Source organism: Equus przewalskii, chromosome 12, assembly GCF_037783145.1.
Source record: "Equus przewalskii isolate Varuska chromosome 12, EquPr2, whole genome shotgun sequence".
Taxonomy (NCBI): domain Eukaryota; kingdom Metazoa; phylum Chordata; class Mammalia; order Perissodactyla; family Equidae; genus Equus; species Equus przewalskii.
The window spans coordinates 5,339,227-5,353,144 of NC_091842.1; the positions used below are offsets into that span (position 1 = coordinate 5,339,227).

Genomic DNA, 13,918 nt, shown 5'->3' on the forward strand with positions numbered 1-13,918 from the left:
GGAGGCGGGCTTGGAGCCTCGGGTCAATTAGTGGGTCTGTTCCGGCTCAGACTCGAAGGGTCCTGGGTTCGGGACCTACAGACATGACGGGTGGATGCTCAAAGTCCGAGCGAGCCACCCCCACAGGCAGGTGCTCTCCAGGCAGAGGCAGGTCCGTGTGTCAGGGCACATGGTGGGGGATGGGCACGTGGATGGGGGAGGGGCACGTGGATGGGGGAGGGGCATGTGGATGGGGGAGGGGCACAGCGGCCAAGTGGGTAACACTTGTCACTTAGGTTTTACAGGTGCCACTTCTCTAGTTGTTCAAGAAAAAAGGAAACATTTTTGAAGATGACTGTCCCCAATTAACTAACATAAAAGATTTCCACCAAAATAGAAAAATGTCTTACAAATCTAACGACAGCATATACATCATAATAGAGCCTTTAAAGGCTGTCATTTTTATTACAAACTGGTGTGCGCTCATGACGCTCGAGCACTGGATGAATTGATATTCTCCTGAGAACAGAAACGAGCACCCAGGTGGATCGCTGGTCCACCTCAGGGTGTGTCCGAATGAATCAGACTCTTTATATTTTCTGATATTTCAGCTGGTTTTCCTGGAATTCTTTGAAGCTCTCTTAAGCTTCTCATTAATCTCTGTGACTGATGAGAGGGCTAAATCCTATTCAAATTTTCCAAACGATGACTTGTCTGAAAGCAAGTGCAGAAGTACTTACGGGACAATATTTCAGGTAAGAAACAAGACCATAGAATTTAGAGAGCCAGGAATGGTTTTATTCTGAAATGGTTAAACCGTATCAAAACTATCTTAGGCTTTTGTAACCCTCCAGGAGATAATTTAAGACTTAAATAATTTGAGACATCTTTTCACGTTTTGAAAGGAGCGTATCCTATTTTTTCTTTTGTAAGTTAGGGAAAATGTATTTCCTGGTCATGCCCCGGGAAGCAGACTCCTAGCCACAGTCATGGAGATATGGTAATGAAGGTCAGCGTGTGTACTAACACACGGGGTGGGCCATGACGCTTAGAGCCTCTGAGATATTTTGTCATGAAATGTTTCGTCATATGATCTAGCGTTTACAAGAGTGGCAAGCCTGCCCCAGAGCCAAGAGGCCAAGCCATAGCTCCTGAGTGTGCATGCGATGCTGGATGGGTCCCTGAGGATGGGGCCTGCTCACAGGGCGCCACACCAGGCTTCCTGGCAAGACCTAAATGGAGCAGGGGCAGTGTCGGCGATTTACTGAAGGATCCAGGTGGCTGGGGCAAATGGAGACAAACCCAGTTTGGGGCTCGGGGGGTTTCAGGCTGGTGGGCTTGAAGGATTTCTGATTTTTGAGCCATTCACTTGGAGCCACAGAGAAAGTCTTGGGGGCCAACAGAACCCCACAGCGGGGAAGCTCTTCCAAGCTGCTCAGACAAGGAGGCTGCCCACTGTTGTTTGCTGTCGAAGGGGAGACTATTACCACAAATCCCCAGGATGCGCCCTGGACTGCTCATGTGCTGAGAGCTGCGTGTTCGAGTTCGGCAGCTCACCTTCCACCCCCTCAGCCAGCTGTGCCTCCTTCGGGTTGAGGATATGGCTTCTCCAGGTCATCTGGCAACCTGGTCCCGGGCCACGGTCTGGGTCTGGGGCTCTGCTCTGAGGGAAATGAATGTCCACTTTAAATCCATCCATGATGACATTGCCGTGGACTCCAGTAACCGAGTGTGAACACGCTGGCCTAGGGAACATCCTCAGAAACCGTGCGACCAAGTTCACTTCTAATGTCCGATATGGCATCCCAGATGTCCGTCGAGATAAATCCTACTATAGCCACACAATGGAGTATGAGCCAGCAGTGGAATAGCTTGTGATACACGCAGCAGCACGGCTGAATCAAGAGAATTATCCCGGGCGAAAGAAGCCCTATGAGAAAGGGTACATACTTCTGTAACTCCAATTATACAAAACCCTGGAAAGTGCAAAGCAATCTGTAGTGACAGAAAGCAGGTGAGGGGGTGCCTGAGGATGAGGAAGAGGGATGGGCCACCAAGAGGCACAGGAAACTTGGGCTGATGGGTATGCTCACAGTCCTGACTGAGGCGATGGTGTCGCAGGTGTAGACGTGTCAGAACTCACCAAATGGTATACTTTATTGTAAATCAACTATACTTCATTAAAATCGTGTGTGTGTGTGTGTGTGTGTGTGTATCTCCATGGAAACCAGAAACCCTCTTACGTGTTTGTCCCTGCTTAGAACATGCAGAACAGGAGTTCAAGTGCAGGGACAAGCCAGGACTCTGACCCGCAGAGCCCCAAGTCATCGTCAAGCTCGTTAGGACTCCTGCTTGGCAGCAGCAAAAGAAAGAAATCAGAGGTTCGTATTGACAACTCGCCGTGTGGAAACAGTGACGCGGCCGTGGTGTCGACACGCCTGCGCAGCTGTGTGCGGAGCAGTCTTCCACGCTTAGGGAGGTCGCAGTGAGCGAGACGCCAGGCCTCCCGTGGCCTTGACACGCTCGTGAGGAGAGGGAGATGGTGACAGTGGACGACAGTAGCAGCGACACTCTGGGTGTTAGCAGGTGCCCAGCCATCCCGGTGTTGGCTCAGTGAATGCCCCGACCCGCCTTTGGTGCTGTTGCCGTCTCTGGAAGGGCCCCAAGGCACAGAAGGTTAAGGAGCCTGCCCGCAGTCATAGAGCTAGTACGTAAGCGGAGCTGGGCTGTGTCTGCAGGCGGTTTGACTCCAGAATTTGCACCCATCCCCACACTGCTACACCTCTTTACCCTTACGAGGTGTGAGGATGACAAGCAGGGCGGGCGGTGGAGGAGGAGTGATGGGGTGGGTAGGAAGCGAAGGTCTTCTGGTGCAGTGACATTCGAGCACACCTGGAGGAAGTGAGGAAGCAACCGTGTAACTATCTGGAGGGAGACTGTCCTGTGCAAAGGCCCTGAGGTGGGAGCATGTTTGGGTTGTTGGAAGAGAAGTGTAGTGGCAAGTGTGGCTATGCCCGAGCGGCCCAGGAAGATGAGCGGAGTGAGGCAGGAGCCAGCCCAGGGGGGCATCTGGCTGTGGGGAGGGCCTGGCTTTTACTCTGAATGAGATGGGAGGCCCCCTGAGCAGAGGGGCCAGTGGGCCCGCTATGACCTCACTGGTGACAAACCAGGAGGAAACAGGTGGAATCATCTGAAGGTATTTTATGGGCTATGGAGACTGGGAGGGAAGGAGAGGCAAGGGTGACTCTAGGATATTTGGCCTCAACCACTGGAAAAACAGAGTCGCCACTTCTAGAAGGGGAAGACGAGGGTGGGCGAGAGATGAGTTTTTGGGGCAAAATTAAGGGGTTAGTTTTGGACCTGGTAGGCTTAAGGTGTCTGGCTAGACATCCAAGTGGTGATAGCAAGTGGCGGGGCTGGAGCGAGTCTGGACTTCCAGGGTGAGATTGAGCTGGAGAGTGGAACGTGGGAGTGACAGGCGTGCAGATGGTGGTGAAGCCTTGACTCTGTGAGCGTAAGCACAGCTGATCAGTGTGTGCTAAAGCCTTTCCCAGCAGGCCCGGGGCAGACTTGCAAATCTTTGGTCTCTCGGGGAGGGCCTTTCAAGAGGTCCATTAACTCTGCTCTTCACTTCCTTAAAAGTACAAATATGCAGGTTAAAAATAGTCAAATTTTATGCAGGTTAAAAATAGTTAAATCAGCTTAAAGAGAATGGTCTCCATAATAATGTTCTTTATTTATAATGTAGAAAATTCGTTTTAGTCTATAATGATGCAGAAATAATATTTTGCTTTATGGGTTTTTTTTTTGTTTGTTTTTACATAAAAACGCAAGGTCAAGAAGTCTCCAAGTGACGAAAGAATTTCCAAAGTGAATTTTAAATCTCCAGGAAAAGGGCTAACGTTTTTCTCATCTCACAGTGGTGAGTATTTTAATTTTCGGGCTTTGACATTTACCAACTGTTGCTCATAAATGACGTAAGGTTTATGAAAATGTACATCCATATTTTTTTAATATAATTAGGCTGGCACTCTGCCTCTGATTCTGCCCCATGGCTTGATGGAGTTCACTTTCAAGGCACGATCTTACTGATTTTCCCCCCCAGTTTTATTGAGACGTAATTGACATCCAGGGCTGCATAAGTTTAAGGTATACAGCGTCGTGATTCGACTCACGTCTATTGTGAAATTATCACCACAATACGTTTGGTCAACATCCATCATCTCATACAGATAAACAAAAAAAGAAAAAGAAAAAACTTTTTCTTTGTGATGATGCCTCTTAGGATTTAGTCTCTTAACAGCTTTCATATAAATCATACAGCAGTGTTAACTGCAGTCATCATGGGGTACGTTACGCCCCCAGGACGTATTTATCTTATAACTGGAAGTTTGCACCTTTTGAACACCTTCCTCTGATTCCCCCTCCGCCACCCCCTGCCTCTGGTAACCACAAATCTGATCTCCTTTTCTATGAGTTTTTTTTTTTAAGAGTCCACATATAAGTGAGATAATACGGTATTTGTCCTTCTCTGTCTGACTTATTTCACTCGGTACAGTGCCCTCAAGTTCCCTCCATGTTGTCGCAAATGGCAGGATTTCCTCCTTTTTTATGGCTGCGTAGTATTCCACGGTGTGTATATGTGTATACACCACAACTTATTTATCCATTCATCCATTAATGGACACTTAGGTTGTTTCCATGTCTTGGCTGTTGTAAATAATGCTGCTGTGAACATGGGGGTGCAGATTCCTCTTTGAAATAGTGTTTTTGTTTCCTTTGGATCTATTTCCAGATGTGGAATTGCTGGATCATGTGGTATTTCTATTTTTAATTTTTTGAGAAATTTCCTTACTGTTTTCCATAGTGGCTGCACCAATTTACATTCTCACCATCAGTGCACAAGGACTCCCTTTTCTCCAATCCTAGCCATCATTTGTCGTCTCTGTTCTCTTTGATAATAGCCGTTCTCACAGACAGGAGATGATACCTCACTGGTTTTGATTTGCATTTCCCTATGACTAGTGATATTGTGCTTTTCTTCATGTCCTTGTTGGCCATTTGTATATCTTCTTTGGAAAAATGTCTGTTTGGGTCCTTTGCCCATTTTTTAATTGGGTTATTTTATTTTCTATTGAGTTGTATGAGTTCTTTATGGATTTTGGATATTAAATCTCCATTGGATATATGATTCACAAATGGTTTTTTCCCATTCTGTAGGTTGTCTTTACATTTTGTTTATGGTTTCTTTTGCTGTGTACAAAGAAGCTTTTTAGTTTGACGTAATCTCATTTGTTTATTTTTGATTTTGTTGCCCATGTTTTAAGCATCATATCCAAAAAACCTTGTCCGGACCCAGATCAAGGTGCTTTTTTCCTTTGTTTTCTTCTAGGAGTTTTATGGTTTCTGGTCTTATATTTAAATCTTTAAACCATTTCAAGATGATTTTTGTGAATGGTATAAGACAAGGATCTAGTTTCATTCTTTCTCATGTGAATATCCAATTTTCCCAACTCCATCTATTGAAGAGACTGTGTTTTCTCCATTGAATATTCTTGGCTTCCTTGTCAAATATTAGTTGACTATGTATGCCTGGGTTTGCTTCTGGCTCTTGATTCTGCTCCATTGGTCTTGTGTCTGTTTTTATGCCAGTACCATACTGTTTGGATGACTACAGCTTTATAATATAGCTTGAAATCAGGAACTGTGATGTTTCCCACTTTGTTCTTCTTTCTCAGGATTGCTTTCTTTGGCTATTTGAGGTCTTTTGTGGCTCCATATAAATTTTAGAATTTTTCTACTTCTGTAAAAAAAAAAATAAAAAGCCATTGCTGAGACTGGCCTGGGGTCATAGTGGTTAAGTTCATGCTCTCCACTTCAGTGGCCTGGGGTTTGCAGGTTCAGATTCCAGGTGTGGACCTACACACTGCTCATCAAGCCATGCTTATGCAGTGTCCCACATATAAAACACAGCAAGACTGGCACAGATGTTAGCTCAGGGACAATCTTCCTCACCAAAAAAAAAAAAAAAAAAAAAAAAAAGCCATTGGAATCTTGATAGAGATTGCACTGAATCTATGGATGGCTTTTGCAGTATTGACATTTTAACAATATTAATTCTTCTAATCCATGAACATGGGATACCTTTCCATTTATTTGTGTCTTCTTCAATTTCCTTCATCATTTTCTTGTGGTATTCAGAGTAGAGATCTTTCACTTCCTTGGTTAAATTTATTCCTAAGAATTTTATTCTTTTTGAAGGTATTGTAAATGGGATGTTTTTCTTTATTCCTTTTTCAGATAAGTCATTATTAGTGTATAGAAACACACTGATTTTTTATGTTAATTTTGTATCCTGCAACTTTACTGAATTTTTCGATTAGATCTAACAGTTTTTTGGTGGAGTCTTTAAGATTTTCTACATATGAAATCATATCATCTGCAAATAAGGAGAATTTTACTTCTTCCTTTCCAATTCTGATGGCTTTTCTTTCTTTTTCTTGCCTGATTGCTCTGGCTAGGACTTCCAGGACTATGTTGAATAGGAGCGGCGAGAGTGGGCACCCTTGTCTTGTTCCTGATCCTAGAGTAAAAGCTTTCAATCTTTCACCATTGAGTATGATGGTAGCTGTGTGCTTGTCATATATGGCCTTTAGTATGTTGAGGTATGTGCCTTCTATACTTACTTTGTTGAGTTTTTATCATGAATGGATGTTGAATTTTGTCAACTGCTTTGTCTGTACCTATTGAGATGATCATATGATTTCTTTCTTTCATTCTATTAATGTGATGCAACACATTGCTTTATTTGCATATGTTGAACCATCCTTGCATCCCGGGAATAAATCCCACTCGATCATGGCGGATGATCCTTTTAATGTGCTGCTGAATGTGGTTGGCTAGTATTTTATTGAGAATTTTTACATCTATATCCATCAGGGATATTGGCCTGTAGTTTCCTTTTCTGGTAGTGTCCTTTTCTGCTTTTGGTATCAGGGTACTGCTGACCTTGTAAAATGAGTTTGGGAGTGTTCCCTCCTCTTCAATTTTTTGAAAGCATTTGAGGAAGACTGGTGTTAATTCTTCTTTAAATGTTTGGTAAAGTTCACCAGTGAAGCACTCTGGTCCTGGCCTTTTTTTTGTTGTTTTTGGGACATTTTTTGATTATTGATTCAATCTCCTTATTAATTGGTCTGTTCAGATTTTCTATTTCTTCCTGATTCAGTCTTGGTAGGTTATATGCTTGTAAGAAGTTTTCCGTTTTAGAATTCTAGGCTGTCCAGGTTGTTGGCATATAGTTCATAGTAGCCTCTTATGATCCTTTGTATTTCTGTGGTATGAGTTGTAATGTCCAGTTTTCATTTATACTTTTGTTGATTTGGGTCCTCTTTCTTTTTTTCTTGGTTAGTCTAGCTAACGGTTTGTCAATTTTGCTTATCTTTTCAATGAATCAATTGTTAGTTTTGTTAATCTTTTCTGTTATTTTCCTGTTCTCTCTTTCTGCTCTAATCTTTATTATTTCCTTCCTTCTGCTAATTTGGGGTTCACTTTGTTCTTCTTTTTCTAGTTTCTTAAGGCATAGAGTTAAGTTGTTTATTTGAAACCTGTCTCTTAATGTAGTTGTTTATTGCTTTGAACGTCCCTCTTAGAACTCTATTTCCTGGATCCTGTAAGTTTTGGAATGTTGTGTTTCGATTTTCCTTTGTCTCAAGATACCTTTTTATTTTCCCTTTAATTTCTTCTTTGATCCATTGGTTGCTCAAGAAAGCATTGTTTAGTTTCCATGCATTCATAAATTTTCCAGTTTTCCTCCTGTTACTGATTTCTAGTTTCATACCACTGTGGTCAGAGAAGATACCTGATATGACTTCAATCTTCTTGAATTTGCTAAGACTTGTTTTGTGGCCTAACACGGTCTGTCCTAGAAAATGTTCCATGGGTGCTTGAGAAGAATGTGTATTCTGCTCTTGTCGGATAGAATGTTCTGTACGTGTCTGTTAGGTCCATTTGGTCTATAGTGTTGATTAAATCCACTGCCGTTATTGATTCTCTGGGGGATCTATCCATTGTTGAGAGTAGGGTATTAAAAGTCACCCATTATTGCAAGGCTCTCTATTTCTCCTTTACGCTCCATTAGTTTTTGCTTTATATACATAGGTGCTCCAATGTTGGGTGCATACATATTTACAATTGTTATAACTCTTGATGGATTGACCCCTTTATCATCATATAATGACCTTCCTGTCTCTTTTTACCATTTTTAATTTAAAGTCTATTTTGTCTGATATAAGTATAGCTACCCTCGCTTTCTTTTGGTTACCATTTGCTTGAAGTATCCTTTCCCATCCCTTCACTCTGGCTACGTGTGTCTTTAAGGCTAAAGTGAATCTTGTAGGCAGTATATGGTTGGAACTTGTTTTTCTAAATCCATTCTATGTCTTTTGCTTGGAAAATTTAATCCATTTATGTTTAAAATAATTATTGATAGGTAAGGACTTACTCTTGCCATTTTATTAATTGTTTTCTGGCTGTTTTGTAGATCCATTTTTCCTTGTTTCTTATCCTGATGTGTTTTTGGGTGTTTTGATGCCTTTTGGTATCAGTATGCTTTGACTTTATCATGTTCTTTTGTGTTAGTACTTGTGGTTACCATGAGGCTTACATAAAATATCTTCAAATTATAATGACCTATTTTAAACTGATAACAACTTCAATAGGATTCTTAAACTTTATACTTTTCCTCCTCCCTGCATTTAGGTTATTGATGTTACTGTTTACATATTTTTTATATTGTGTAGCTAATAACAGATTATTGTAAAATTATGGTTATTTTTACTCCTTTTTTTAACTTTTGAACTAGAGTTGTAAGTGAATTACGCACTACCATTACTATATTACAGAATCTAACTTTGACTACGTATTTACCATTACCAGTGTTTTACACTACCTTCTTATGCTTTTATGATGTTTGCTCCCATTCAAAGAATTCCCTTCAGCATTTCTTGTGAGGCAGGTCTGGTGGTGATGAACTCCCTCAGTTTTTGTTTGTTCGAGAAACTCTATATCTGTCCTTCATTTCTGAACGACAGCTTTGCTGGGTATAGAATTGATTGACAGTTTCTTTCTTTCAATATTTTTAATATATCATCCCATTCTCTCCTGGCCTGAAAAGTCCTGTTGAGAAATCTGCTGATAGTCTTATGGGGGTTCCTTTGTATATAACCTCTCTCTTTTCCCTTTTTGCTTAAAAAATTCTTTGTCTTGGACTTTTGACAATTTAATTATAATGTGTTTCGGGTAGCTCTATTTGGATTCAACCTATTTGGGATCTTTTAGGCCTCATGGATCTGGATGTCCATTTCTCTCCTCAGATTTGGGAAGTTTTTGGCCATTATTGCTTTAAATATACTTTCTATCCCTTTCTCTTTCTCTTCTTCTAGAATTCCCATAATGTGAATATTGTTTCTTTTGATTGTGTCCCGTAAGTCCTGTGGGCTTTTTTCACTCTTTGTTGTTGTTTTTTCTTTTTGCTCCTCAGACTGGATAATTTCAAATGTCCCGTCTTCTAGGTCACTGATTCTTTCTTCTGCATGGTCGAGTCTTCTTCTGAAGCTCTCTATTGAATTCTTCAGTTCAGTCGTTGTATTTTTCAGCGCTAGGGTTTCTGGTTTTTTTTTGTTTTTTTTTTTACGGTTTCTGTTTCTTTGTTCAGCTTCCTGTTTTGTTCATGCATTATTTTCCTGATTTCATTTAGTTGTCTGTCTGTGTGCTATTGTAGTTCACTCAACTTCTTTAAGAAGATTATTCTGAATTCTTTGTCTGACAGTTCATAGATCTCCATTTCTTTAGGGTCAGTTATTGGAGCTTTATTAGCTCCCTTTGGTGGTGTGATGTTTACCTGATTTTTCATGATCCTTGATTCCTTATGTTGGTATCTGTGTATTTGAGTAAGCAGTCTCCTCTTCCAGACTTTACAGGTTAGCCTTAGCAGAGACAGTTCTTTGCAATTCAGCTGCGTTTAGGTTTCTGGATGTGTCTGCTGGTCCTTCCTTGGGCAGGTGGGGCTTGCTATCAGGGTCTATTTTGGGGTGAGGCCACTGTCCGAGCTCTGAGATTGGGAAGGGGCTGCTGCTGGTTGAGCACAGTTGGATAGGATGGATGGCTTGGTTCCCTGCACAAGTGAGCCTGTAAGATGGGCTCCATGGTTGCCTGGGTGTTCCAGTCAGGTTTACTAGATGGTCAGGACTGGGCACTATATTTAGCAGTAGGTGTGGCTACGAATGAGCTTCCCTCCCCTGGCAGGGCAGCAGGACAAGGTCCAGGGCTTGCATGGCTTGTTGTCTAGGGGCCCGAATCAGGCAGGAGTGTGCCCTGAATTCCCTGACCAGATGAGGTCACTCTGCACATGGGGAAAGCCGTGGGCTGGGCTCTCTGTTCAAGTGCCACTGTAGGCAGGGCTATTGGGCTTGCACCTTCCTGTGTGCTCTGCTTAGGCTCCCTGGGCAGGCAGGCTGAATGCTGCATGCAACAATGGGTGAGGAGGGGCTATGAGTTAGTTACCCTGCCCGGGCATAGCAGGGAAACCAGCTCCAAAGCTGGAAAGGCTCTTTGTTTGTGGTCTTGACTCAAGCTGACCTGTGAACCAAGTTCCCTGGCCAAACAGGGCTACTGGCTTTGCTCTACAGACTATCAGCTCTGCCTGCTGGACTCTGCTCAAGTGTTGCTGGGCCATGCAGCTTTCTAGGTGTTCTGCCCAGATTTTCTGGTTGGGCAGGGCTATGACTCAGCTCCCCTGCCTGGGTGGGATGGAAGGGCCAGCTCCAAGCAGCCTCTCGGGTTTTCTTGATCAGGCTTTCTGGTCAGGAGAGGCCAGGAGCTACACTGAATGGCACAAGGGACTATGAATTAGCTCCCCTCCCTGCACCCTCCATGCCTGGCACTGGCTTTGCTCTGCAGGCTATCAGCTCTGTCTACTGTACTCTCTGCTGGAGTGCTGCTGGGCTATGCAGCGTCCAAGTCTACTTGCTAGCCTTTCTGGTCTGACAGGGCCGGGAGCTACACAGCAGTGGGCTGGCTATGACTCAGCTCCCCTGCCTGGGCAGGAGGCAGACCAGACTGCTGGGCTGGCATGACTCTTCATTTGAGAACCTGAATCAGGCAGACCTGCGCCTTGCCAAGTTCCCTGGTCAGCCTGCGCCACCAACTTGGATCTGTAGATGAGCAAAGCTGCTGGTAGGGACTACTACTTGGGTGCTGCAGGTAGGAAACTCAGTCTGCCAAGAGCCCAGTGCTGATTGCTGCAAGCCCCTCCCTGCTTCTCTGTCATAGATTCCCAGTGGTCCAGCCCTGCAGATTCTCCAGCAATCCCCAGTGGGGCAGGACTGGAGTTGGGGCTCCCAGGAAGCGACCCACAATGCTGGGGGAGCTGGATGTCCACCTTGGGAAACACAGGAGGAACTGTTGGCTCAGGGGAGACCTCTCGGCATGGTGGCACACCAGCCTGGGGGAGGGGCAATGCAGTCAGTGTGCTCCTCTCACCCTTCCAATGGGGTCCGTCTTGTTCTCTGTGGCGCAGGAGGTGCTCCAGCCTCTAGGATTCTCTCAGTGGTGTCTTGTCCATGAATAGTTGCTGTTTCTTCTTGTGAGGGGGAGCGAAGTTAAGAAAGGCCTACGTTGCCATCTTGGTGACGCAAGGCATGATCTTATGGAGTTGCATCAGTCTGTCAGGACAAGTGTACCTCCACCTGGGCCCCACATGCCCGTCTCTCAAGCCTCTATCCTTATACAGTAGACGTGTCTCTCTCAGGAGTCTCATTCGCTTTGGTTTTAAAAGATGATCAAGTTAGAAACAGCAATGAACAAACCCTTATTCAATCCCTCATATTCCTCTTGATATTATCCTTTTTCCTGGTAAAATCCATCTAGTGTTCTATCTGCCGACTCCTTTTCCTCAACTCCCAGTTAATTCATCAGCCCTGGCCACACTGGCTTCCGGCTTCATCCGTCTCCTTTGTTTAGGTCATCCAATGCCACTCTGCTCTTATTAAAGAAAAGGACCAGATATATTGATTTGAAAAGTAAAATATCATCCGACCACTTGGAAATTAAAAGCAAACACAAAACAAACAACAAAAAGCCCCACGGATATAAAGTCCTCTATTCTTCTAAATAATTCTTAGAGAAAATCAAATGCATTTTTGATAATACTTGGGAAACCGAAATAACTTAAACATGACCTATGAGACACAGTCAAAACTATAACCAGAGAAAATTTATACAGGCATACCTCGTTTTATTGCACTTCACTTATGGCACCTCACAGATGCTGTTTTTTTCCCCCAAATTGAAGGTTTGTGGCCACCCTGTGTCAAGCAAGTCTATTGACAGCATTTGCTCACTTTGTGTCTCTGTGTTACATTTTGGTAATTCTTGCAATATTTCAAACTTTTTCATTATTATTACATTTGTTATGGTGATCTGTGATCAGTGATCTTTGTTACTATTCTAATTGTTTTTGGGTGCCGTGAACCATGCCCATATGGACGGTGAACATAATCGATAAATGCTGTGTGTGTGCTGACTGCTCCGCCGACCGGCCGTTCCCCCATCTCTCTCCTTCTTGGGGATCCCTATTCCCTGAGACAAGAATGTTGAAATTAGGCCAATTCATAACCCTACAATGGCCTCTAAGTGTTCAAGTGAAAGGAAGAGTCACACATCTCTCACTTTAAATCAAAAGCTGGTTCTTTCAGTAAAAAGATAATAAAAATAGACATACTTGTCTGGTACAGTCAGAACAAAAGTGATAAAACACACAGATACTAACCAGGAAGAAAAAAAATAAATAAGCACAGATAAAAGTTTTCTAAGTGCAGTAAGAAAATGCTATGTATACCTCTAAGCTAATAAATTTGAAAAATCAGAAATTATTTTTTAAAAAGATATTAATAATAAAAGTTTACTCAAGAAAATGTAGGAAGCTTGACTAATCATGGGAGAAAAACTATCAAAAAATTATTCCCCCAATTTAATTTTTATGAGCAAGTTCTTTAAAAAATTTAAGGAACCACTTCTATAAGAATTTTTCTTATGTTCTTATATTATTTTTTCAAACTCCGAAGCATAAAAGAAGATAAAAACCTTTCAGTTCACTTAATAAAATTAGCATAACCAAGATATGAAAACTTGATAAGGATAAAAACCGAATATAATAGACCATTATTTCTGAACTAGGAAAGAGAGGGTGACATGAAAACCACAGAGTGGGAATTCTGAGAAGATGGGGTGGCAGTGGTGTAAGTCTTTTCAAAGACAGCACAATTAGAGTAGCAAAACCACAAATCCAGAAACTGCATATACAACCATATTTTGTGAGACGGTATCACCACGAAAGCCAAAATATGAATAGACAGGGACAAGCCACCACCTGCTACAGAACCTGTATGGTGTCAGAATGTAAAAAGGATGCAAAAGAAGGTAGCAGACATAAAAGTCAGAGAGAAGCAGTTGGGTGTCTTACGGACCTGAGAACCTGAGAACTCAAGACTCCCAAGAACTCATGGGAAAGCATGGAAGGCCAATCTGAGAAGAGCGACTGAAACAAGGCAGGGCTGTGTACACTCCAGATTATGAATGAGTACAGGGGCCAGAGGGAGGCTGAAGGCAATAGGGCAGTTGGGCCCTAGGAACTCTCAGCAAACAAACCTGAGCTCCTTCCAGGAAAACCTCCATACTGAGGAGAAAGTGCTAGGAGGAGAATTCAAACTGAGAAGGATGAAACAGTAGGGTCCTCAAGGAAAGAAAATATGAGCCAGGGACTTTCCATTTAACTTCCAGATATGGAGGCTATAGACCAACACTTATGGCCACTCATAAACTCAAGGAATATGTCCTCACTCAGACATGGAGGCTACAGACCAATGCTTATGGCCATTCATGA

The 13,918-nt window shown here is 42.9% G+C and overlaps 1 protein-coding gene across 3 annotated transcripts in view; it reads left to right on the forward strand.

Annotated features, from left to right (window-relative positions):
- Positions 1-13,918, forward strand: part of RSPH10B (radial spoke head 10 homolog B) — a 55,488-nt gene that overhangs the window by 36,730 nt on the left and 4,840 nt on the right. For 2 of the 3 annotated variants that reach the window (XM_008527534.2, XM_070566253.1), the window contains 3 exons: positions 591-734; positions 2,241-2,360; positions 3,814-3,901. In XM_008527534.2, the coding sequence (XP_008525756.1) occupies positions 591-734; positions 2,241-2,360; positions 3,814-3,901 (352 nt within the window). The remainder of the gene's footprint in view (positions 1-590; positions 735-2,240; positions 2,361-3,813; positions 3,902-13,918) is intronic. The other variant, XM_070566252.1, reaches the window with a different exon arrangement.